The sequence below is a fragment of the Medicago sativa genome, chromosome 1 (genome assembly GCF_051527215.1).
Source record: "Medicago sativa cultivar Bolivia chromosome 1, Bolivia_mono, whole genome shotgun sequence".
NCBI classification, from domain to species: Eukaryota; Viridiplantae; Streptophyta; class Magnoliopsida; order Fabales; family Fabaceae; genus Medicago; species Medicago sativa.
Genome location: NC_140749.1, coordinates 76,736,510 through 76,763,585, shown reverse-complemented (window position 1 = coordinate 76,763,585; position 27,076 = coordinate 76,736,510). Strand labels below are relative to the sequence as shown.

Here is a 27,076-nt window from a genome sequence, read left to right as displayed (position 1 = left end):
CCCATATGTAGACCCGAGCGAGACAATCTTCTAGCCTTTGAGTTTCTAATCTAGACAAATCTTGTCCCTAGCCAGAACCACTGAAGGGTGGAAATGTTCCACCTATTAATGATTTGAAACAAAGACACCTTAATTCTTACTAGCTGTGTTTGCGGTGCAATTTGGTTTGGTCTGATTTTTTTTGTGAGACAACACATAATTTAAAATTTAGCAACAATTTTGATTATGAATGTTTCATAATCTATGATAAATTTTTAACGCATATTAGCCAATTTCTTATCTTTAGTAAGTGATTAACAATGACAAACTTAACCTAAGCACTCCAAACCGATACAATTATGATTTAGTATCCATAATTCACTAGTTAACAACTCCAAAGGTATTAGACGACTTTTTCTTCTTCTTTGACCATGTTATAAAAATTCGAACTAAATATTAAATCAACGAATCAATTAAGTTTTCAATTTGGTTTGGTTGACAAAATAAAAACTGTAAACCGAACCGAACAATTGAATGGGAAAAATGGTTAAATACATTTAAACCAAACATAGTTTTTGCAGTCTTCAAATTAATTTTGTTTGATTTAAAGTTTTTTAATGGATTGGTTCGGTTTTTTTTTGTTGTTGTTAGGTTCGGTTTTAAACATCCGTGTTTTTAAGCAAGCAAATGATAAAAGTAAGAAATTTCACTTTTTGAGCTTAAAGAAAGGAAAATGAAGTTGAAAAGTTACCTTGAGTGCCGTATGGAAAGCAAATCCAGTAGAATAACCTTGACCCCTTTCCGAACCAAGAAAAATAGGCACAAGTGACGAACTCAATTTCACCCATGCGAGTTCATTTCTCAATGAACTAATCACATTTATCAAAACACATTTCAATGAACCGTGGATTCAAGACAGCCAGGTACAAATGAATTTTTCATCATATGTTTAAACTCTTTTGCATGCTTCTGCTGTTGTTGTTCTTATAAAAACATTAGAACTAATTTAGGTATTAGTTTTTGTAAGAGACTAAATTGGCTTGCGAGAAAATTGTGAGGGCTTAAATTGGATCTTTACTGGTTTATTTATTTATTTAGTTCCCTTCTTCGATAGCTCTCGTGAGGAAGCGGTTCTGGCGCTATATCCGCCTTGATAAAGGCATCATGCCACATAATTGCTCGCAGCAGAGCTTCATTAAGCAGGGCACTTGACAACTTTAGAATTTTATCTTCGGTAATTTTTATTTATATAGGTGTTGTGTAGTAGGAGTTAGGAAAGAAATGGAGGGAAGGGGAATTTATTAACTTGTTTAGGCAAATTTTTTAAAGGGAATAGAGAGCTCTACAACACTGACACTTCTGATGGAAGGCATGTCCCGATGTCCGACACATGTCAATGTCCGACACCAACACGACACTGACATTATCCCAAAGTTTTATCGGTGTCGATGTGTCAGTGTCCGACGTCCTTGGACCGTGATTGCGTTCGTGCTTTATAGATATAGATAGGGAGAACCATTCTTATAATTGATCTATCGTTTTTGAGTTATTTATGAGAAAGAGTAAAATGATTTGGATAATTTTATAAAGCCCTTTGAAAACATTGGTCTCATTCGTTTTTTGGGTACTCACATAGGAAAGTTTTAGTTTTGCGGAGAAAAATATTACGACCGGGCGAGATGGGACACTTATAGCTTCGGCTTTTACTAGTCCCATTGATCTCAACGTAGACGGAGTTTGTAGTCGTTGGAAGCTAGGGTGAGAAACTCAACCGATTTTTTCTTCCTTTTTTCTTTTTACGATTTCCCTTCCCCTCTCCGGTAGCTTGCACGAGGATGCAAGTCCACTGCGATAGTCGTCCTGCAAAAGGCATCGCATCACAGAATTGCGTCGCAGCTGAGCTTCATTAAGTTGTGCGATTGACAACTTAGAATTTTATCTTGAGTTACGAATTTGTATAGGTTTTGTTTGGGAGTTAGGAGAGAAAGGGAGGGAAGGGTTATTTGGGGGAAGAAAAGGGAATAGGATGGGAAGTTCTCGACTTGTTTAGGTAAATAGTTTAAAGGTAGAAGAATTCTTGCAATTGATTTAATATTTTTGAATTTTATTATGAAAAAGAGTAAAGTGATTAGGACAATCTGATAAAGCCCTTTGAAATCTTGATCCAATTCATTTTTTGGCTACCCAAATAGAAAAGTTTTAGTTTTGCGGAGAAAAATAATTCGCCCGGGCGGGGTGGGACTATTATTGCATCCTCTTTTATTTCACTCCAAACTTCGGAACAAAGCCTATTAGTTTCTCATGTCTTATGAATCTCTAAAAATTGTGATTATATGTTTGGAGATGAATTTGATATTTGTATAATTTATGATGTTGGTTGCAGCCGAAAGTGAATTTTTGTGTTAGTCTAGATGGGTGCTCCTAAGCAGAATTGGACATCAGAAGAGGAAGCGGTGATTAAAGCTGGAGTTGTCAAGCACGGGGTGGGTAAATGGTGTACAATACTCAAGAATCCAGAGTTTAACCGTGTCTTATATATTCGCCCAAATGTCAATCTCAAGGTTTGCTAATGTTTTTGGTTCTTGTGCTTATTTGTTTATTTTTTGGAAAATGCTAACAAGTGCCCTAGGGGCCCTAGGGGCACTTGTTAAGGAAGCCAACAAAGGAAGTTTTGTTAAAAATGACACTTTTCAGGTTTTTGAGGAATTGACTACACAACTTTCAATGCAATACTACGATATTTGATTCCTTAACAAGTTCCCCTGGCAAGTGCCTCTAGTCGAAAACTCCATTCAATTCTCGATACTTAATAAATGTTGAATAAATGTTGGACCATCAATACGGGAAAACTCCATTCAATTATCAATACTTAATGCAAAATATCGACAGTAATATCTATGTTAGATTCTCTAGTTGAAATACGGGGAAACTCCATTCAATTCTCGATGGAATTGGAAACGGAATTTTGCGAATTAACCCCGCAGTGGAAGATAATTTTGCAAATTATTAACTTCAGCCAACACACAAAAGGAGACTTTACTACCCTGGGGCATCTTTTTGCAAAAAGGCAAGGGAGAAACTCAGTAGCAGCACCCGCCGCATCTATCAACTATAGAGGATTCATTTATTTACATTTTTTTTTTAATATATATTCCTCTTTTTGTTGAATACCCTCTCACCCCCGAAAATTAAAACCCTAATTCTTCCAAGCTCTTGCGGTCACGCCACCGATCCCCATTTCCCCCTTCAATCAAAGAAGAAAAGAATGAGTAGACATTTGAGCAGAACTGTCTATGTTGGGAATCTACCTGGCGATATCCGTGAAAGAGAAGTTAAACATTTGTTTATGAAGTATGGTCACATAACTCGCATTGATCTAAAGGTTCCGCCAAGGCCCCCTTGCTATGCATTTGTAGTGTTTAACGATGCTCTAAATGCTGACGATGCAATTTGTGGGTGTGATGGCTATGATTTTGATGGGTGCCAATTACGGGTCGAAGCTGCACATGTTGGTTATTGTAATTCATCTTCAAGAGATCGATACAGTATTCACAACAATGGCCAGGGTGGTCGAGGAATATCCAGTCACTCTGAATATCGTGTTCTAGTCAATGGACTGCCCTCTTCTGCATCCTGCCAGGATCTTAAGGATCACATGCGAAAAGCAGGGGATGTTTGCTTTTCCCAGGTTGTTCATGATGGAAGGGCTACTACTGGGATTGTGGATTACACGAACTGCGATGATATGAAATATGCTATCAAAAAGCTTGACGGCTCTGAGTTCCGGAACGCTTTTTCCAGGTCTTACGTTCGTGTGAGGGAATATGATTCGAGGCGGGACTCTAGAAGTCTTGGTCGTGACCCTTCTCATTATAGGGGAAGAAGATATAGCCGCAGCCGCAGGTGCAGCCGCAGCCGTAGCTACAGTCCAGGACATAGCCAAAGCAAATTTCCCAAGGGTAAATCCTCACAACGTTCACCAGCAAGATTAGTTTCTCGTTCTCGCTCCAGATCTAGATCCTGTTCTTTATCAAGACCACAATCAAGGCCTAGGTCTCCATTACCTCTGCGTAATAAAAGCCCCAAAAAGCACAGTGCTAGCAGGAGTCCAAGTAGGAGCAGGAGCCGTAGCAAGAGTTTGTCCAGGTAAGCTCTGATTGTTACTAGTAAAGATGTGGATGATGGTTAGTGGTTGCTACAAAGTTTTTTCTAGTAATATTTGACGTTGGCTGAGAAACACTTATTTGGGTTGAGACTTCTGCCTCTGGGCATCTTAGGCCTTGAGGAATTTGATGGACCTTAATTTTGTATGGTAGTAGACTGTTAATTTCAAAACTTAGTATTTGGTTCCTTGTTTGGGTTTATTTGGTAATTGGTAGTGGCTTTATTATATTATTATAAATAAAAATGTTTGTCACAAAAAAAGTTGTTCCTCCTTTTGCTGTAAATTGTAATGGTTTGTGTTTATTTCGGCGGTGTATGCTTAACCGTGTTTACGTTAAACAGAATGGATAACCTTATAATGGAGGCTATATCTAGCTTGAATCAGGTGGGTGGTTCTAATGAAACAAGGATTGCTAATTTCATAGAGGTATTATTCTGATTTCTAAGCCCTTCTTTTATCTTTTCTGCTTTTAATTCATTTAATTCGGTTGTTGGCATGCTGTAATTCTGACTTTATGATTGTAGATGTTACAACACATAATAAATATCACATAAAATCATTGTTCTACCTGAACAGTATTTTAGAATATCTTAGAAAATCTCTCGTCCATATTCCATGATGTTATTTGTTTAATTATGATTAGGAGTTGATATTAGTACAAATACTGGTTAGTACTTCGTCTGAGAGCGAGCCTTGAAATCTTAGTGCATCTTGAGCCTTAGGTGCTTCAAATGTCGCTTTTGGTAAAATGTGATCTATGATGCTATTTCAACTTTGAATTGACTAAATCTTATTTGGTTAAGAAATGACATTATGTTGATTATTAGAATACTAACTTAAGTGTTATAGCATTCCATTTGGTTGGATACTTCTCTATTTTATAAAATTTTGTTTGTGTTAAACATAAGTTGAATTTCACCACTTTGTATTCTGTAGGACCACCACGGGTCCCCGTCAAACTTCAAAGAGTCGCTGTCAGCAAGACTGAAGTCTCTCACATCTAGTGGAAAACTGATCAAGGTAACATGTTTCATTATGTCATAACTATTCCATCTGATGCAAACATACAATAAAAATTGTCATAAATGCATTTGTTTGTATTTTTGTCCAATCACTAGTGTGGGTGCACGTCACAACTCACTCTATCCTATGGGTTAATGTAGGAGCACAAATATTGAATGAGATTGAAACGTGGATATCCTATTTATAGTAGAGGTTTACCTGTCTTTACATCCCATATCTTTTGGGAGTGGGTTCTCCTCTACAATACTGTTTTATATGGACAAATACAAAATCAAACATTTACTCTAAGATGGAGTGAAATAGTATTGGGAAAAATCAAAGTCTTACATTGGCTAGAAATAAGGCCTAAGTAGAGCTTATAAATCCTTGGCAATCCTCACCTTAGAAGTTGGTTTGGTGGAGTTGAATCAGGCCCAAAAACACAAGATGGTATTAGTGTCTATCCTAGACACATTATTGGGCCACCAAATTAGCCATGAACTAAGTTTAGTAGTGTTGGGCGTGAGCAGGTGTATTAGAAAAAACTCAATGCTCACATTGGTGTGAGATAAGGCTTGAATAGAACTTATAGGGTCTGTTTGGTAAGCCACATAAATGAGCTTCTAGCTTCTAGCTTTTAGCTTATAAGCTCGTTTGACAAAAGTAGCTCTGTTTGGTAACACTTTTTTATTATGAGCTTATAGCTTTTTTCATGAGCTTATAAGCTATTTTTCAGAAGCTATTCCAAGTAGCGTTTGAGCTTATAGCTTATAGCTTCTCACTTTTATTTCCAGTTTTACCCTTATTATTCTAACTAAATTCCATTTTTGCCCTTAATCTTCTCTTTCATTTCACGTTTCTGGGTTGCTGTGTTTTTTGTTCATCTTTCATTTCACGCTTACTTTCCACCAGTCCACCCACTCAATCCCAATTATTTTCAGTGTCACACACAACATCAACTTCTTTTTTGATTGCTAGCTTTCTTTCCCATTTTTTCTTTCTTTGCGAACTTTTCAATCAAACTCATTAATGAAACAATACTGAGTTCTTCTCCTCTTCATCATCTTCTAGCATTGACAAGGGTAATACAAATTCAGCTCACCCATAGTTCCTAAAAAAATCAATTTTCATGTTTTATATGCTCCAAAGAAGAACGTGTGTGTTGGCAACACAAACACAGATGAAAATGAACCAGAGTTCATTTATATAATAAAAATGTCCTTTTATGTAATTTTACATCTATCAGCTATTGAACCGCTAATTTTACCAAACACTTCAACTAGCTTATCAGTCATCAGTCATCAGCTAGCATATCAGCTAAAAGCTATCAGCTAGCTTATCAGCTATCCGCTATTTTTACCAAACAGAGCCATAATGTCTAGGCAATCTTCACCTTGCAAGTCGCTTTGTGGGGTCGGGTCGGCCCCAAACCTACAAATTAGCCAAACCCTGGTATTACCTTATATGACTGTATGTCAGTCTGAGTTTGCGGAGTGGAAATTGGGCCAGATATGGAGTAATAGCTGAATAAAAAAAATCTCAGGGCAAGGATTTGGAGAGAGACTGAAAGGAAAAATGAAAGATGTTGAGTTAAAATGAAAATAGTGACCTGTCCAGTTGAAATGATGAGAAATAATCCTTGTAATAATAAGCATGCTACTTGTTTTACTCTATTATCTGTATTTGTTGCTTTGATACAGCTGCTGGTTGTGAGTTTGGGCTGAGATTCTAGTATATAGTATACAACTCTACATTTTTTAGTGTAGACTTAGAAAAAATTAGTATTTTCTGATGTGAATCAAAAATAGTTTTTGTTCTTTATATTTTAGGAATCAATATTTTTTCTTGATTTAGTGTTGTACATTTATTGTGAGCCATATTTGAATGCTATTCTCATTTTTAGATGTCATATTTACTGGTTTCAATTAGAGATCATACTCATGGGTTGAGTTTTATATTTCAGGTGAAAAAGTACAGGATTGCGCCTACCTCAGCATATCCAGAAAGAGCAAGACAATCACCCGTGTTGGAAGGGAGGCAGAATGCCTCTATGAACTGTGACAGGGATTTGAGCTATAGCCTTACACAGTCTGAGTTAGACTTTCAATTAGCAATGGTAATGTCCGTGTCTGCACAAGAGGCAGCCACATTTGCTGAAGTGGAAGCCCTCATAGAGGAAGCTGCAGAAGCTTATGTAGCAGCTGCAGGGGAAAGACTGAAGGGGAGAAACAATCCCAAAGATGGTAAATCTTGGCTTTTCCTTCCTTTGTAATACTACAGCTTAATACGTCAATAGGGCACGTAGATATTCAAGTTATATTAATACATTTAAGTTTTTTTTTTTTTTTTTTGGTTACTACATTTAAGTTATAACTTAATACATGAGAGACGAGAGCAACAAATTACAGCCGCTGGATTAAAATCAAGGGTTGAGATATTTTTTCCAATTAAATCTGGACGGAACTACTGAAGCACACAAACAAAACAAAAAAATCGCTCTGCATTCCTTCAATCATTCTGCATAGTGTTTCTCCCTTACATGTCTGTCTTCTTCATCAACCGTATGTTATTTATTCAATTAATTTTCTGATTCCCATTAATTCATCTCTTAATTTTCGCATACCCATTGCCCCATGATTAAATAGCATGGCAAATGTTTTATTTACATAGCATCAAGGGTATTATTGATTTGGGAATTTTATGGGCTTTCTCCTCATCTTAATGAAATTATGAGGTCAAATTTAGTTCAAAAGAAATATTGTTTATTAAGAATCTGATTGTGAATGGAGGAAGAGAGGAACCCATAACGGTTTTTGGTTAATATTCCCTTGATATTTCTGGGTTCCAATTGAAGGAAGGAGGACCTTTTTTTGTTTTGTTTGTGTGCTTCGGCAGTTCTGTACAGATTTAATTGGAAAAATATCTCAACCCTTAATTTTAATCCAACGGTTGTAATTTATTGCTAGCATCTCTCACCATAAGTTAGTCTTCAAATTTTATACATCCTCGACACACACACGCGCAGACACACACACACACACACTCACACACTCACACACACACTCACTCACATACATATGATATGATTTGGGATTGCCAATTTTATTTTATTTGTTTTTCCATAAAACCTCCTTGCCTGCACATCTCAAAACCGATCATCTAAAATCATTAAAAATGTGGTTTGGTTGCGGAGACATTCTATTAGTCGTCTTTGGTATTTCTATCAATTAGATGTGGTATTTTATTTTAATTTTCTTTTTCATATTTTAATTTGTAGGTGATCCCTGCTTTTGATTGAAGACATCAGGAGTGTGATCCATGGCTTCGAGTTGGATGGACAACCAAATAGATATTTATCATTTACTGGCATTATTTTCTATATCTTACTTTATTTATGAAGAACTTCACCTTGAAATATCCTTGTAGAAAGGAAAACTGTTTCAATATTTTGTTGTAATTTCTTGAGAGCAGTTGTTTCCATTAGCGCTCTTCCGGTATACATTTCATAGAAAGCAGATGTTTAGAAAGCATACAGATTTTTTAGTTGACCCTTCAATTAAAAAGCCTCTAAGTTGAAACAAGGCTTTATTAGATATACTTTGATGTTGGAACAAAGTGCCTTTTCATTTATAGATTTTCGAGTAAAACTCAAAATTTGAATTCATTATTGCTTGGTTGCCTCAAGTAATTGTGTCAAAAACAACTCTCCCGATCAAAGGGATTGGTGTTCAAGGTTTTTATTTGGAGGAGGGGTTTTTGTTCAACGGACTAGGTGTAATCACTCATTATGAACCATTGGATGTGTTTTCTTTGTTTTGTTTTGCTCCCTTGATGCCCCGTAAATTCAAACACCGCATCTTAGTGCATGTTTAAATTTGCGACAAGTTTGACAAAAGCACAGTTAGCCATTATGATTTTACAAAAACTACACTTAAAAAATTCACCAACATCACAATGTACACGTCGTGATTCTATCAAATCCACTGAAATTCCAGACATACATTTAGTAGCAGCGTATCATCAAGGTTGTGGCGACTTAGACCATGGTTTTAAGTCCGGTTGGTAATAATTACTGGTACCACTAGAAGTATAAATATTCAACTCTAAACTTTCATACGCCCTTCTTTTTTTATTTAATTCATATGCATTGATAGGGTCAAGATTTCCTACACTGCCACCAACAAGTGATCGATTGTCAATGTAAAGGTGTACATGATCAAAGTTTGGCATCCTTCTGATTTAACTTAAAAATCATACAAATAAGTGGTTGATAGCGTAAAAAAATTACAAACTTTTTAACAAGAGAGAAAGAGACTTGTATTTCTTCTATCACCACCACCCAACCCAAGAGGAGACAGATCAATGAAGTTAAAACATTTGTTATGTTTATAAAATACCTTGTTGGTACCCACCTAGTTAGGTCTACGGAAATAAATGACTTCTACAACGTGACGAATTAAAATTTGAATTCCGATTAAAAGAAGCATCCATATTTAATATCTGAAATATCTCAAATAAGATTAATTTCGATGGAGAAAATCTAAAAAAAAATAAAAAAAACAAAAATAGAAAAAAAAAAACTTTTTGTTTGGTTTGTATATTAGTTACCAATACAACGGAAGAGTTTTAAATGCATTTAAAATTAGTTTTGTCAAAAAAAAATTAGTGATTTTAATGGAACAAAAAGCAAGCATAAGCAAAAATAAAAAATTCAAACATGAAGCACTACACTTGCTTTTATTTATAAATTTTTTATACTTTCTTTTTTATTTATTATACTCTCTAGGTATAGGAAATGTCAAATAGAAAATGAGTACAAAAATAAAATAATTATTCCAACCTCAAATATTACATTGTGCTCTTGCTAAATTTATTAATATTCATAAAAATGTGATTTATCTCAAGACTAATATACAGTACACAATATCCTCACCATGGTGAACATAATGAAATTTTTTTTTGAAGACTTAAAAATGGAACATATTAATGGCAGTGAACCACCTAAGTACAAGATGTACTAAAGTGCCACCTCTAGAAACAGTCAATGAACGTAATGAAAAATAATATTTCGATGATGTAGTTCATAATAAAAATGAACACAACCTTACTCTTGCTGGTGAACAATCTACCCAATCTATTCCATTGCACATTTATGAAATTATGATCCACTAACATGGAGTAATCTTATATGTAACTTATGAGATGAATCACGAAAAAGTGAACCTAAAAGAGATATATCAATCCATCATATTTTATTCGTTACTGTTCTAATAGAGAAAAGTAACATAGTAGTTGGCTTGCGTTTTTTTAAAGAATTGGATAGAGTTTTTGTTGTGTTATTTGGTACAAGTCATTAAATAAACTCTTTAGCAAATGAAGGTTTTAATGACCAGAATCAACCTTCTATAAGGTTTAAAGAACATGAATCAAGTGTTACACATGACTTTATTGAGTCAATAAATTCACATCAATCTTGGAGTAATAATCTTCACAGGTGGCAGGTGTATTTCACATGCAACAAAGATTAATACTTCTAAGCAAAGCAAAAGTTCATTTCAGAGATAATCACAATCACATTGAACAAAGATTAACTAGATTGCCTGAAACTCATATTCCAGGAGAACAAGATTTTCAGGTAAAAGTCAGTCAGTATAAGACATGGGATGATTTGGAAACAAAATTTCATCTATACTAATATATAAGGCTACTTACTGTATGGAAGCAGAAATTTGGTATCTACATTATTAGACTGTATTCTTTTCATAGTTGATAGTTCCCACCATTGATTGCGGCAGACGCCGCTCAGTTAATTTGCATCATCCTCTGCCAGTGGAACAGACTTGGCCTGGATTGAAGTAGATCACAAAAATTGAAAATAATGTTAGTATTAGATTTGTTATTAGGAATAGGACATAAAGATGGTAAAGTAATAACCCTTCATTATATCAACCCTATAATTTCCTAAAACTTTTTTTATCTGTTCAAACAGAAAAGTTGGACATATAGTTAGATGAGTATGATCAAGACTAATCTAACTCAAACAATACAATATTCCGAGTTAAAAAAAATATTATATCACTCACCAAATCACGGTATTTAAGGATATAGAACATTTCAAGATATCGCCGAGTTTCACGCCTCTCTAGTTTGGAGACATACTTCCAGAAACTATAAACTCCCGCCAAGGTCATGAGCCTTTCAGAATAAATCCTCCATGTGTACCTGAATATTGTTTGCTTATTACGAAGTATCCTTATAAAAAAAAAACAATTTTTACCAAGATCATATATACCTTTCATAAATTCTTTGAAGACCACCATCAGAAATTTTATTCCAATGACTTGGATCCTCCTTGCACCGTTGAAAGAATTCAACCAACAGGTCAGAAGCTTTATCAGGGTGATAAGGATCAATATTAAATCCTGATTTACCGTGCTGGATAATCTCAGCTGGGCCACCATGGCAAGTTGCAAATGTCGGAAGGCCACAAGTCATGGCCTCCACAACTGTAAGACCAAAAGCTTCGTAGAAGGCAGGCTGCAGCAAGGCAGTTATTGTTACAATTTACAAATGATGTCTGCAGGATCACCAAAATAGTAAGGAGACAGTAGATACCTGAACAAAAGCACCTTTTGTATCTGCTATGTAGCGATACAACTCACCATTACGTGCTCTATTTGTTTGGGAAGCAATCCATCGAAAATCACCATCTAATTTATATGTTTTTATGAGATCATACATCTTTTCAATTTCAGCTATTTCTTCTCTGTCCCTGGACTTGCTTACATCAATGTAACCAGCTACTACAACAAGGTTGACCAGTTCTCTTAGTTTGCTGTTCTTACCATAGATTTCTACCAACCCGGTAATGTTTTTCACTCGGTCCAGCCTTGCCATGGAGAATATTATGGGCTTTGACCGATCTTTCAGTGTACCACTTGCAACCATATCAACAAAAATCAACGCATCAGCTAAATACTCTCACCATGTTTATTGCCTTGTCACAACTTCACATATGAAAAAAGTGAGGTGTTGCATAAGATTTTTTACAACTGCTTTAAATATTACTATATCGCTTATGATACATCACATTCACAACAGAACAAAACAGTTTTTCATTCATATTGATCTACTAGACAAATATAGCAACCTCTAATCATTCAATTAGGCCTATTACTTTGAAAGATATGGATCCTTCCCGAAGTACACTAACCAAATTCAGAATTTGTTCAATAGAAAAAGACTCACATGTATTCATCAGTCTGCTCGGGGTCATATAATAACTTTTCAATTGCACCGTGCAGAGCTGTAAGTCTTTTCTGTTTTTCTGAGTAGGGGAAATATATGCACATATCTGCTCCGGGAGAGACAATATTAAACTTAGGATCAAAAACATCAATGCCGTGAACAACCCTATAGAGCCCAGGAAGAGTAAAAGCAGCGTGACTCTCATACTGGCCAACGGTATTCCTTCTGAAAGAACGACGATAATGATAAGTAAATGAAGTAACAAGCATTAGCACAATGAAATTTTTTAGCAAAATCATTAGAAAGAGGGTAAAAAAGTAAATGAAAACTAGCACCAGGGATCATTCAGTAAAAAAAAAAAAAATCAAAGAGTATTATGTAGAAAAATGGTGACTAGCTCATGTTCCATAATGAGATATATGTATGATCAATGGGATATTGACACAACTAATTATCTTATAGGATGCCACATGGATATGGAGAGTTTTCCACTGGTAGGAGCCAATCATGTTTAAGATAACATGGAAGCGTGCTGTTTGGTTGCTTATGTTGTTAAAACAAACTTGCAATCTAAAGCACGAGCTTGCAAAAGAAAATAAATGTTTATATAAACAAGGGAACTGATGAGCTTGCAAAAAGAAAAGAAACGACGTTTATATATCATGAAAACTTACGTTCCTGCAATTTCTTGGTATGTACTGGTGATGATAAAATCAGCGCTATTCATGGCTATTAGATCAGCAGTGAACTGACATGAAAAATGGTATTTATCATCGAACTTCCTCCAATAAGTACCTGAATCTGGATATTTTGTTTTCTCCAGTGCATGAGCAATTGTGCACTATAAATATGGACGTTTAAATCCAGTAAGTTTCAATATCAGAAGATAACATTAGATTCACATTTCCATGGCAAAGCAAGAGGGAAATGGAGAAAGAACACAACCTGTGTGATTCCCAATTTACAAGCCAGTAAAGATGCAACAAGATTCCCGTCGCTATAATTTCCAATGATGAAATCAGGATAACCTTGTAACTCGGCAGCAATTTCACTAGCAGCATCCTGTTGACACGTAAAACTACCGATATTTAAATTCAAAATTATAGCACATTTGAGATAAATTTTCATTATTAAAGATCTTTCTCACGCCTAAACTAAGATAAGAAGTCATTGATTCCAACATAAAAGTTCATAACAGGGCAATAGTTCAACATATAGAATGAGATTTACCTGTGCGAAAGTCTCAAGAAAAGGCCACACATCAAACCTTGAGATCCATTTACGAAGAATTCCTTTCTCTGATCTGAAAGGAACTCGCAAAATATGAGTATGTTCGGTACCACAGACTTTTTCTAGTCGCTGGTTGCATGTTGTCCCCTTTGCATCAGGTATTAACCTGGTAACCTTCACAACAAAAATTAAACTAAAATTTGATTTCAACTACAACAACAACAACAACAACAACAAAGCCTTATCCCACTAAGTGGGGTCGGCTACATGGATCAAATGAAGAAAATTTGATTTCAACTGAAGAAAAAAAAAATCAACTACCGAAAATCCAAGTCAAAGTTGAAGAAATGGTGTAAGAAGTTACACACTCACAATTAGAATTCTAGGTGTGAGATCAAGTCCTTGTTTCTTGATCCTAAGGAGCATCTCGTTCTCAAGGGCACGCACCTGATCCAGTATGTATACAACCTGCAGACAAAAATATCTCGCACCTGATCATGCTTATACACAATATTTCCGCAACCAATACAAAAGATTTGAACACACTGGTAAAGAAGGCCAAGGACAACGAACAATATTCACATGTCCAGATTAAAAATTATAATGCAATATATGATAAATAAGAATACCTGCCCACCAGTGTCAGGCAAACCCAGGACATTGGCTTGCCCAAAATAACCATGAGGAGATAATATAACAACATTGAACACCATTGGCACTCTCCCAAGAAAAGTCTCTAGTGTAGAAGGATCAGGAGCCTGAAGAAGGTCCAAGAGCAGATGCATCGTCTCTAGAACCCGTTCGGCAGTATCACCCCAACCTCTCTCAAAACCCATTCCCTGTAATCTACACTCAGACAAGAGTCAAAAAATAAAAACATTTGATTATATTGTACAACAAAAACTGCAGACGACTCTGCAAGGAGGGGAAGACATGTTAACCGATTTTTATCAAAGATAATCTTACACATATTCTAACTCAGAATAGGGTGTATCGGGTGCAAGCCTAGAAAGATGATCCTCAGCCTTGGCCAAAGAAGACTGAAGTTTGGAAATGCTGTGTATACGATCATTTAACATCAGTCCCTGCACCATAATCATAAGTGGGAATTGGGAAAGAAAAACTGCAGCCTCAAGTTGCATTCCTTGAAACTATAGCTGATGTCATCTAATACCATCACTTCATTACAAGAAAAGGTGCATAGCTAGCACAGCGAACTTACATGGCCTTTATATTTGTGAGCTCGGAGGAAATTAAGCAAAGGCTCCAATGAATCTTTTTTCCGAAACATAATTGAAGAGAGGTGACGATTGAGAAACTGAACACCATTACCGATGGACGATGAGCGGGTTGGTCGAGGAAATGAGGCATTAAATGGCTCAAAATCAAGCTCTAATACATAATGATCATTATTCCTGTTGTGTAAAATAAATTCAAACCAGTCATGAAAACAGCCATGAAGCTACTCTTACTCCACATGGTCAGAGAATTTATTGCCTATTGCAAAAACTAAGAAAAGGGTTTCTCACGTTCCATCTACAAGTTCTTCTTTGAAGTGGAGATATTCAGAAACAGTTAATTGCTCCACAGTAAGTTCGAAAACATGCACACGGACATATTCCCAAATACCAGGTCGTGGACGAACTGCTATTGCCACAAAAGGAGGCATAACTATGGCTTCCTGTCACAAGAATCATGTCACACATTTGATTACAATATTAAATTTAATTTTTCAGATGAAGTGCTAGTCCAACTGGCCAAGTATGCAAGTTTCAATTTTAAGTGAAATGCTAGAGTTGTGAAGATGTTAACTGCTGAGTACCCTGATCAAACTAAATGCCATATGTTGTTCTGTTCCTAAGATATCAAGCTTTGCAAGAAATGAGTTTCCAAACCTTTTCGTTTAGACATAAAAATGCAATTAACCTTAAAAGTAAAATATATTTATATACTTATAGAGTGACTAATTAAGGATGAAGTATAGGACATACTACCAAGAGCCACCAAATTGTCGAATATTATCCAACATTATAAGAGGGTCCATGGTAAGTTCACCTGTGCGGACTTAATGATTTCACCGAAGGGGCCATTTTTGAGATCCTCGGTGGCCTGACCCTCGCCATGGATGCTTTCCAACTCATCAATCAAATTATGAGGTTGCAGAATCCCTTTCCCCTGATCTACATACCTTCAAAGTTGAAACACAGCATCAACATTTAGGCAAGTATCAGTACAGTAAAAGCCATAATCAATAAATCAGTACTTTCTTATCACCTTAAAGATCCACAAACACACGCACACACACGCAAAAGACACGCATTTAAATACAAATTCATCATCTAACTGCAAAATAAAATAAAAATGTTTAACACCTATTTCTCATCTCTACCTCCCACTTAACAGAATACAAAACGTTCATTACCAAAAACGAAAATTATCTTGTTAACATCGCCTTGATCTCAAGAATAATTTTTTTTGAAAGAATTCACTACACTTATAGATTCTTTCGTAGTGAAACAAGATATTGTAACGAAAATCAGTTTTTGGCATCGAATGAGAAGCTTCTCTTTTTTCATATTATATCATCAATTTCAAAATGTAGTTTCAAAAGCGCAGAGATGTGGCAAAATAATATATTTTCATTCGATGTCAATAGAAAATCGATTTACTACATCCTTTAAATCCTAAAATAATCACTTTTGCATTTTAAAATCTCATTCTCAAGGGCTAATGTTAAACAAACAATTTTTTTGCAATTCTCGGAACCCCAAACATTGCCACTATCAAGCAAAATTGCCGAGTATCCGATCTAGAGAAGACAATAGCAATAATAGTTCTCCGTTATCATTTTACAAGTTTATAAAACACTGATTAAAAATCGCGATGGGGACAAAAGATTACATGCTTGTTGGGATTGGTAACGCGTGTGTTTGGAAAGTTGGATTTCCATTGGGAGGACGAGCGTTCAACAAACTCCACAATTCCTAGCTTCTTTAATTTCACAGTGGAAGCGCATATGAATGTGAGAAAGGAATACCAAACGTGGATCCAAACGCAGTGCTGTGTTTGGAGTATTTAAGTTGTGCCACCGTGATTTTAGCAAAAAACTGCACTTTGAAACTTCAACAAAATCTCAATTACCACATTGATTTCATCAAACTTAGTGCAATTTGTCACAGCAAATTTAGCAAAAATCACACTTGGAGCTTCAAAAGAATCCCAGAATCCACCATGATTTCATCAAACTTAGCGGGCGTTCGTGGTAAAAAATTATTTCGAGTGAATTGATTCTATAAAATTAATATATGATTAAAAGTGAGTTAAAGGTAAAGTAATTTATATTTGGATATATTCATTCATGTAAAAATGAGTAGAACAATAAATTTGAGTGTAAAAATAAATTCTACAATAAAAAACTCCAATTTCTAGCTTCCAATTAGAATCAATTCTTCTGAGAGCAACCAACATTTTGAATTTCAGGTTAACTTGATCAAGAAGAAACATGATTATACAAATGAATAACGCAGTTGACGAAGAAAAAGGAAATAAACTCACACACACAAAGTGGAGGTACAGGGGGTTCGAACCGCAATCATAACGTCCGACCTAACAATTTTGGCATTTTTGTCAATTGAGCTGGGTCTTATGGACTTAATAAGAGTATTTTAGAAAATGATATTAATTTTACATTTGAAATCAAATCAACTAATAAAACTATATAAAAAAAATTACATTGAAAAGTTTTACATTCTAACCCGTGTGATGCGTGAGTTTTGTAGAGTTTCATATGTAAGTATCAAATTTGTTATATTATGTAGAGTTTGAATGTAAAGTTACATTCAAACTCATTGAAACAATCAAACTAAGTGTTGATTGAGAGTGATTGACATGTACAATCTCAAAAAAGCATATTAGCAACATTCAATTTCCATCACAAAAATGTAAATTAAATTCACTGAAAGTAATGAAAGATGGAAATCAACACAATAAAAATGACAAATCATAAAGAACACGGTTATCAAAAGGAACAAATATACAAAAGCCTGCACCAAGAAACATATTATTTTGGTCCTCTATTTTTTTTTTTTTTAGAAAATTTAGTCCTCTATTTTTGTGAACACAATGATACATACTCATAAAGTTTGGTACAATATATCAATTATTCAATTACATATCATACTTTTGTGCTAATTATTTTAAAGTAAAATTAATTTTTAAATGAATTTCACACACGGGGATACCAATACCCAATTAAACTTCAATGTATGTATATGAAAATTTATCCTTTATTTCTTGGTCAAACATGACTATACCACCTTTTAAGCGACAATTATGTTTGGTCATGTGTGTATGGCCCTGGGATTTTAATCTGGAGTTGTTTCGATCTTGAGAGTTTTATTTTCCATCCAAGCTTCTCGCATCCTACGACATTTTGAACTGTGGACATTCTAAAAGTTGTAAATACGTTAAAAAATAAATCCTTCATAAACTCTATTTTTCAAATTTTATTATCCAAAATTGGTCAACTGACATAATTTTTTTTTTGGTGAAGTCAAGTGACATAATTTTATTATCCAATTATATGGTGTAGTAGTTTTACTAATTGAAGATGAAAATAATTCACAAGTTTCTAAGTGTATTTTTTTTAGCAGAGAATTAAAGGTCTTCAATCCTCATACTACAATGTGTTAACGTTTTCCTTGAGAATGTTTGTCTTAAGGAAATAGGTCTTGAATAAGAATGAAAGTAATTCAAAAACAATAGATATATCTCTATCTCTTTCCTTCAAAAAAAAAAAAATCTCTATCTCTCTTCCTATCATATAATCAAGATTGGACTTAATTTTTTTTAATTTTTTTTTGAGGCCTAGAGCTTGCTGACTGCATGATTCTGCACCAATAATTTTTAAGTGCACATACATCATTTCAGCCAATGAATTCAAATGATGAGAAGAAACCAATGCTTGCAAATTGCAATATTTCACCCAACACTTTTTCAAAATTTTGTTACAAATTAAGGGTTAAGAAGAAGCCAAATACACACACTAACTATTTAACCGTTCTGTTAAAATATAAGTTATAATTGTATAGCTAAATGTAGAAGAAAACAATACTAAATTTAAACAATCTAAAATAAAATAAATATTTCCATTGATATCCAGATTAATAGGAGAATGATGACCAAAGATAGGCTTCATAGGGAGAGTATGATCTATAATTCTCTTGTATAAATATCATTCTTCAAGTCACATGTAATTGACTCATCCATATTTGTAAAGGGTTTCTAATTTGCAGTTAGGTTGCCATATGAGCAACCACAATACCACCAAAAAAACTGCATTTTAAAACCTTAAACATTTTATTTAATCAAGGTTTCAAGCTGGTAATTAAATATATATCACCAATATGGCTACGACAACGAACCTTTTTATCTTAGGTATTCTTTTCATTAGCGCGATAGGTGCATCGGGTCGTAGCCTCCTTGATAATGGTAGTGCAGGAGGAATTTATGATGTCACAAAATTCGGTGCTGTTGCTGATGGAAAAACAAACAATGTTGAAGTGAGTTAATTTTATTTTCAATTTAATTGTCTTCCTAAACTCAGAATTAAATCCTTCCAAATTAGTTTCTCTGATCTTAAATACAAACAAAAATGTATGCATATTTGGTCCAAAATACACCAAATATATGTTGTTTTTGTTTGTGTTTAAGAACGGAGGGAGGGAGTATCAAGCATAAATGTTCCAAAGGGTAATCAGATAACTTTGTTATGGATTATAAAAAATAACTATGGTATATAATAATTTAGAGATTAATAGGAATAGCAGAAGTTGTTGTGTTTGTCTACCGTAATGAAAATCATTTTTCTGATGGATTCCGAAAAACAATTTCTCATTTGAAATTTATTTTTATTGGTTATCATCATTTTTCTTAAAAAGTTGTAACAAACATAACAGAAGTACTACTGATTGAAATAAAAGGAGGTAAATTTAAAATGTAAGAGCTCATTTTGTTTGTCACGTATAAAATACATTACATGCATTATATTGAAACAATTGTTAGTGACAAAATAAGAAATGTTTATTGAATATATAATGATTAACTTTTGTATTATATTATGCAGAAAATTAGGGCTGCATGGACGGCAGCATGCAAAACCAGTACCACACCGGCAACAGTTTTGATTCCAGCGGGAACGTTCGTCACTGGGCAAACTCTATTTGCAGGGCCATGCACAAGTCCAAAGCCCATAACTGTTGAAATTGTAGGAAAAGCTCAAGCCACAACAGATTTATCTGAGTATTATAGTCCAGAATGGTTCCAATTTGAAAACATTGATGGTTTGGTGTTGAAAGGCAGTGGAGTTTTTGATGGCCAAGGAAGCATTAGCTGGCCGTTGAATGACTGCAAGCAGAACAAGGGCAATTGTGCTTCCCTCCCTGCTGTAAGGATTTCATTTCATCAATCACTACATAAATAATATTGAATTAAATGTTGGCACAAAAATACCGTAATTAAACAGATTTAATCGATATGTAATGTCAATATAAAATATGTTTAACTGTAACATATTTTATAAGTCACAAATACAATTTGTTGCGTTTTATTTACATGTGACAATTTTATACCTATGTGTGCAGTCTTTGAAATTCGATAAGATTAAAAATGCAATCGTGAAAGACGTAACATCATTGAACAGCATGCAATTCCACTTCCATCTACATGGTTGCAGCAACATTTCGTTCACTAACCTCACCATAACAGCTCCGGGAAATAGTCCAAACACCGATGGCATGCACATTAGCTCCAGCGACTTCATTTCCGTCACTAACAGCGTCATCGCAACAGGTGATGATTGTATTTCTGTTGGACATAGCACATCCAATATTACTATCAGTGGCATTACATGTGGTCCTGGTCACGGTATTAGTGTTGGAAGTCTTGGTAAGAGGCCAGAGGAAAAAACTGTGAATGGTGTTTCAGTTAAAAATTGCACATTCATAGGCTCAACAAATGGTGCTAGAATCAAAACCTGGATTGGAACAGTACCAGCTGAGGCAAAAAATATTGTTTATGAAGACTTGATCATGAATAATGTGCAGAATCCCATTGTTATTGACCAGAGTTATGGCAAAAAAGAGAGAGTGGTAAGCAAATTAACAATTGAAACCTCCTATAGTTTATCATTTTGCTAGCATTTAAGAAGTTTCCAAGAATTCTTATTAATTTGTGTACTTGTTTGTGAGTAGCCTTCAACATCGGTGTGGAAGATCAGTGATGCTCATTTCCGTAGGATAAAAGGAACAACCGTCTCAAACATTCCGGTGTCATTGCAATGCAGCTCAAAGAATCCATGTGAAAATATTGAGGTAGCAGATGTTGAATTGTCTTATGTAGGTCCTCCAAAAAATGTACCTTTTGCAAACTCTTGTACCAATGCAAAAGCTATTTTTGGAGGGAAACTCAACCCAGCAGCTTGTGTATTATAAAAACGTTTTGACATTTTAATTGTAACTACTTATTGACATATAATTAATTGATTGGTGGTTATTATTAATTACCACTTGATTCCCAGCTTATATACATGTATAATAGTATTAATATGTGTATGAGGCTAGCTATTTGATGTAAGTATGTACATTCCACACTCTGCTGAATTGCAACTGTATTATAGCTTTGTGTATTCAGAGAGGTGTTGTTGATGTCATCCTCATTATAATAGCTTGTTATTGCCTTCTAAACTCTTCAAATCATAGATATGGATCAAGTCATTATTATTCCTCTTATGTTGAATTTTGGTGTTATTGTTAATATCTCCAAAGGAAATTGACTCAATAATAAAAGCTAAAACACCCAAACATGAGTATGTAATTGAAGTTTATAAATGATAATACTACTCAATAACCTTATTCAACAAAATGTTTCAAGTCAAATGGAATCCAAAAGCAAAAGGAAATTATTGACAAGTTGGTTTGAAATTCATATATCAATAATATTAAAGGACTATTGCAGAAAAGAAACTTTTTGAGTAAGATACATAAGCAAAAGTAGAACTAGAAGCAAGATCAACCCTGGCAACAACATAAGCAAATTTGTCAACTGAAATGAGTCTGCTACCGATATCGGTTGATGTTGATCATTCACCTCCATGGATGAATTTCCTTTTTCATCAGAAGTTATTTCAGGCTCAACATTTACACCATCATTGGTGACTTCAGTGTCTGTTTTGGCTTCTGCGTGTTCTTCTTTCTGAATACCAATTTCTGCTCCATTGTCTTTATAGTTGGAATTTGGTATTGTTTCGGATGACCAATATTTTTCTTCAACAATATCTGAAACCACATTATCTTCAACTTTTTCTGCTCCTAATGATGCCAAACATTCTTCATCAATTCTGCTATCATGTGATGAAGCAGCACTTTCTGAATTGGAATCATCAGATAACACAATTTCCTCTTGAAAAGAGATTGTGGAAACCACTTCTGTGATGGTGTTGTTATCCAGGACAGTACCAATTTTCTCCTCCTGAAATAAATTAAATTGGAGCAATTTATCCAACTTATTTCTAACTAACATAGTCAAAGTTGTAAAATGGTCATTAACGACACTTTAATCAATTAAAAGATTATCTCTTCCCTAATTTTTCTATAAAGAGTATAACAAAATAGTAATAACTTATTTCTATTAAATCACCTGAATAAGAGTGTGATTGATGCTTTTCGTATCGGTTGTCCCGTTACTGTTGCAAGTACACAATGTTAACTAATAATATATTGAGGAAAGTGAGTCAAAGATTGGTTCAAATTGTAGTGAAAACTTAACGAAAGAGAAAATAATAATATAACAACTAATATACTAACATTTGTCGGTAAAAAAAGTATTAATAAACCGAGGAAAGATCGATCAAGACAAAACAGGACAGCATATATAAAACAAACAGTTAGGTTAATGTTACCATGGTGCATAATCTCCTTTGGTTGTTGTTGTTGTTGAACTTGAAGGTTGAACAAGAGTTTGAGGACCTTGTTTGGTTTCAATTTCATGATCTTCATGGCTCTTACATCTTTTGTCCAATGATGCTTTTTGAGGTTTTGTTTTGGGATTTGACTCGGAACCCTTTTTCCTGTTCTTGTTGATTAATGACAAAGAGATAACAGCTATAAAACCAACAACTGCAAGGGCAAGTCCGGCAATATTTCCTCCACCACCACCGCCATCGCTTTTGTTGCGGTTTCTAAGGTTTTTGTTCTTCTTTTTGTGATTGGTTCCCATTCTGATTCTTTCATCTCCCATGTTACGATGCCACTTCATTCCTTGACTCATGATGCTTGACAAAGATGAAGGGTCATGTGCATGAATGAATATTAACGAAGAGATAGGAAACAAACCTAGTCAATCAAGTCATAATAAACATTAATAAAATCATTTTCATTTTCAATGTGAGGTATTGTTTTCGACAATATATAGTTAATTAATAACGTATAAAATGCTTTTGGAAAACCTATTAGACACTTAAACTTATTGTTTAGTATCAAAATTGTTTACTTCGGTTGAGTAACTCGACGGTTTTGAGTTAAGGGATTAAAGAATTAATTAAAGATATTCAATTCCTAGCAAAAAAGAAAAATACTAACATAATATTTAACATATTAGTATTGGCCATTGGGTAACAAATGGTCACTTTGATGCCTAAGTATGCACCTTGCTGTCACACAAAGGTCAGGGGAACAGAGACCTTTGTGATAGCGAGATACAGAATCGGGAACTAAAATAACCATTTACTCTGTTAATATTTGTCGTTAAAAAAGATTTATAAAGTCTTCTAAGAATAGACACAGAGAAAATATTTAGCTAATTTCTTTGATGATTGTGGAATTTGGGTTCTTTCAATTGTTAAAAAAATTAAGAGGGTTATGTGCAAGATATCGCCATTAAAATGCATTTAACCATAATTTTTATAATTTGTAGAGCCCTATGCATTTTAATTGCAATATCTCAACTTTGATTGAGATTTTTGCACTTAAGATAGCCATTCTACTTCTTAGAGACGATCCTTTTGAACCCTTTAACTTATTGGACTCAATCTGCAATCATTGCGGTCCGTATCCTTGCTCATAACATATAAAATAGTAAGACTTTTTAAGGACGATAAAATTAGAGTTGTTATTATAGAAAATAGTTACTGGCAAACAAACTACCATATTATTTTTTTGGTGGTAACAAACTACCATATTAAAGTTGAAATATTTGATAAAATCATTGTTTGAACAAATTGATAATATTCCCATAAAAATTTTGAATATTAATTTTTTTAAAGAAAATATTAAATTGATTTGTTATCATTCAAATGATTTTTAGTTAAAATAATATTCCCATATTATACCTTTTAAATATATTTATAAACATATACAAATGTTATTATTGTATGAAGTTTATTGTCAAATAAATAACTTTACTTTAATCATACTCCCTCTGTCCCAATTTATACGACATTTTAGGAATTTCACACATATTAAGAAATATAGTTGTTGGATTCGATTTAGCAGGTTATTTGATTTAGCTTTGAATAAATCAATAACTGTTAAAGATATGTTTTCTCTTGGATGGGGGGCGACGAGTGAAGGATGGCAATGGCGTAGGGTTTTATGGGTGTGGGAGGAGGAGCTCCTAGAGGAGTGTAGGTTGTTACTTACTAACATTTCTTTGCAGCCTCTTTCTTATGATGCGTGGCAGTGGCAACCAGATCCTAATGATGGGTACTCAGTTCGAGGTGTGTATGCCATGCTCACTAATCAGGAGATGACGCAGGATAGACATTGTGATGATTTGGTTTGGCACAAACAGGTTCCGCTTAAGGTGTCTATTTTTGCTTGGCGGTTGCTTCGCGATCGACTTCCTACCAAGTCTAACTTAGCAAACCGTGGTATCCTGGATATGGAGGCGTGCTTATGTGTGTCAGGATGTGGTCTGGTGGAAGATGTCCCCCATCTGTTTTTGTCTTGCAGCTGCTTTGGTTCTTTATGGCCTTTAGTGAGGTCTTGGGTTGGCTTTGATGGTGTCGATCATTGTGATATTTCAAATCATTGTGCTCAATTTTCATATTACACAGGTGGTTTGAAATCGAGGAGGTCCTTTCTTCAACTTATTTGGTTACTTACGATGTGGGTTCTATGGAATGAAAGAAATAATAGGCTTTTTAAGCAAAAAGAAAATTCCATAGCTCAATTATTATATAAAGTAAAATATCATTCATTGTGCATTGTGGATGAAAGCCAAAAAGGTTGTTTTTATGTTTGGTGATCAATTGTGGTGGTCGAGTCCATTGTCGTGTTTAGGCATTGGTTAACCACTTGTTGTAATTCTTGTGAACTGCTTGTATCTTTTCTGGTATCCTTTTCGGTACACCTTGTGCTGAGAGGATTGCTATAGCAGTGTTAATATAATCCATTTTTGTTTGTTCAAAAAAAAAATGAAATATAATTAATATTGTATGGAAAATAGATATTATGGGTTGTTTTACAAAATTGTTCTTAATAAATGATATGAAATAGATAAAATTAAAGAATTGAAAGAAGATAGAGTAATAAATAATTAAGGATATAATAGGAAAAGTAACATTAATGTTTCCTTGATATTGTAAAGCGACATATAATTTGGGACAATTTTTTTTTCCAAAGCAACATATAATTTGGGACGAAGGGAGTATATATAATAGTAATTTTGAGATTTATGAATGCAACATTTTTTTTAAAAATGAATGAAATACCATTAACTATACATAATAATTGTGTCTTTAAATTGGAATTTTTTCATATAAAATTATATTGAACGGGTGACGACTGTTGGGGAGCATAGGGAGTGTCGGGAGCAACAACAAGCAAATTCTTAAGGACCACAAGAGAGGGCTCCATCCAAAACTATAAGCGTATGTTTGGTGTGCAAGATATGATGAAGACATGATAAGATATAAAACAAGATGATGATATGATATAGACAAAATAGACCGTATCATATATGTGTTTGATATGCACATGATATAGACAAAAGAGCTTATTTGCCTAAAGATAGAGAGTCAAAAGAGCATATTTTCCTATAGTGCAATTTTTTCATTTTTTTTTATTAGGAGGTCAAAATCGCAACGTTTTGAAACATAAGATGGAAAAACTGCATTTAAGCCTACATTTAACTTATCATGCCATCAAACGGCTCCTAAGACATTTTCAATACGGGTCTCTTATTTTTTTTAGAGGAAGTCTCATATCTTATAATCCATTATTAAACTTAGTCAATGTTAGGCTAATTATTCATATTTGCATCCCACACTCTCTCCTTTAAGTATTTTTTTAATGGAAACATATATATATATATATATATATTAGCTGATAGAAAGACCAAAGTGCAAGAAGTATTTGAGATGATACAAGATGAATAAAATAAGGAGAGAAATCAAAGATAAAGATACAAAAAGAAACATGTCGAATGACAACCAAAAGGACAAAATTGGATGAACATCAAACAACGTCGAGCAGAATAACGCTTAAGAGGCCAGCAAACAGAGCAAGGGACAGAGGATCCTGCATTTCCATACTTTATCCAAAGACAAAAATCCCACTCCTTCTCTCCCATCAATTTGAATATTGACTCCGATACTATTTGTTGAAGAGATTGATGAGCGTCGCAGGCAACGAGTCATTTAATGTTTCAATACCATAAGAGAGAGACTCCATATCTCTATCCAAAACGTTAAGCTGCTTAGAATATAGGTCACATCTTATATATTCAACATTAAACCTCATTCATAATCATTGCGACCCTTACTCACTTGAACTCAATAGTGACAACCGTAGAAATCTATATATTATAGTTGGGCATATTTCCAAAATAGTGAGATCCATTTAATTTTTAATTATGCCTTTGAAATCTTATTGATTAAACAATATTTTAAACAATAGTGAGATCCATTTAATTTCAAAATAGTGAAACAAGTCTTTTTAAACAACTTAATCAACTTAGTGAAAACCATAAGTTTTTTCTTTTTTAATTGGTTTTCCTACTCTTTTTTGGGTTTATTATTCATACTCAAATACGAAGAAACTCCATGAATAACAAACTCACGTAAAATGATGAGATTTACATTGATTTTATCCAATAAAATTTCAAAGGTTCCATTGTATATAAATTCATATTATTGTCATGGATGATTTCAATGTTTTTATTAGAGAGAAATGATTTCAATGTGAGGAACATTTTATTTGCAAAGTTCATTCTAACACCCAGTCTTTTATTAAGTATAGTAATATGAAAAATTACATTTTTTTGAAGGAATGAAAAATTACATTGTTTTATCCAATATTTTATATATTCCACATAAAATGATAAGATTTACATTAGTTTCGTTAAGGGTTAATAGGTCTTTACCCCCTGTAATATATGTCATTTCCGGTTTTCCCC

General features: G+C 34.1%; 4 protein-coding genes across 5 annotated transcripts; 2 read left to right on the top strand and 2 right to left on the bottom strand.

The window, feature by feature from the left end:
- The first annotated feature begins 733 nt into the window (after window positions 1-733).
- Window positions 734-8,810, top strand: LOC146957584 (uncharacterized). 2 transcript variants are annotated; one of them, XM_085737310.1, is made up of 6 exons: window positions 734-902; window positions 2,363-2,540; window positions 3,236-4,125; window positions 4,486-4,570; window positions 5,081-5,164; window positions 7,110-7,433. In XM_085737310.1, exons 2-6 carry the CDS (start codon window positions 2,391-2,393, stop codon window positions 7,416-7,418), a joined length of 1,518 nt encoding a protein of 505 aa, XP_085593436.1. In that variant the 5' UTR covers window positions 734-902; window positions 2,363-2,390; the 3' UTR covers window positions 7,419-7,433. The 2 variants fall into 2 exon arrangements, with proteins under 2 accessions (XP_085593436.1, XP_085593429.1); XM_085737303.1 differs by lacking the exons at window positions 734-902; window positions 2,363-2,540 and adding an exon at window positions 8,424-8,810 and having other exon boundaries at window positions 2,689-4,125; window positions 7,110-7,389.
- A 1,889-nt stretch (window positions 8,811-10,699) lies between these two features.
- Window positions 10,700-15,808, bottom strand: LOC146957583 (sucrose synthase 2-like). Its single transcript, XM_085737297.1, has 14 exons — window positions 15,680-15,808; window positions 15,154-15,305; window positions 14,847-15,039; window positions 14,591-14,709; window positions 14,254-14,470; window positions 13,997-14,092; window positions 13,625-13,798; window positions 13,340-13,456; window positions 13,069-13,235; window positions 12,395-12,619; window positions 11,762-12,083; window positions 11,439-11,683; window positions 11,230-11,368; window positions 10,700-10,991 (listed from the first exon to the last, which is right to left on the bottom strand). The coding sequence occupies exons 2-14, from the start codon at window positions 15,291-15,293 to the stop codon at window positions 10,953-10,955; spliced, it is 2,193 nt and encodes a 730-aa protein (XP_085593423.1). The 5' UTR covers window positions 15,294-15,305; window positions 15,680-15,808; the 3' UTR covers window positions 10,700-10,952.
- Window positions 15,809-18,866: 3,058 nt separating this feature from the next.
- Window positions 18,867-21,366, top strand: LOC146957582 (exopolygalacturonase-like). The gene is made up of 4 exons (XM_085737159.1): window positions 18,867-19,185; window positions 19,749-20,069; window positions 20,266-20,772; window positions 20,875-21,366. Exons 1-4 carry the CDS (start codon window positions 19,030-19,032, stop codon window positions 21,112-21,114), a joined length of 1,224 nt encoding a protein of 407 aa, XP_085593285.1. The 5' UTR covers window positions 18,867-19,029; the 3' UTR covers window positions 21,115-21,366.
- A 97-nt stretch (window positions 21,367-21,463) lies between these two features.
- On the bottom strand, window positions 21,464-23,237 carry LOC146957581 (uncharacterized). The gene is made up of 3 exons (XM_085737163.1): window positions 22,581-23,237; window positions 22,319-22,364; window positions 21,464-22,150 (listed from the first exon to the last, which is right to left on the bottom strand). Exons 1-3 carry the CDS (start codon window positions 22,946-22,948, stop codon window positions 21,629-21,631), a joined length of 936 nt encoding a protein of 311 aa, XP_085593289.1. The 5' UTR covers window positions 22,949-23,237; the 3' UTR covers window positions 21,464-21,628.
- Between the last annotated feature and the right edge of the window lie 3,839 nt (window positions 23,238-27,076).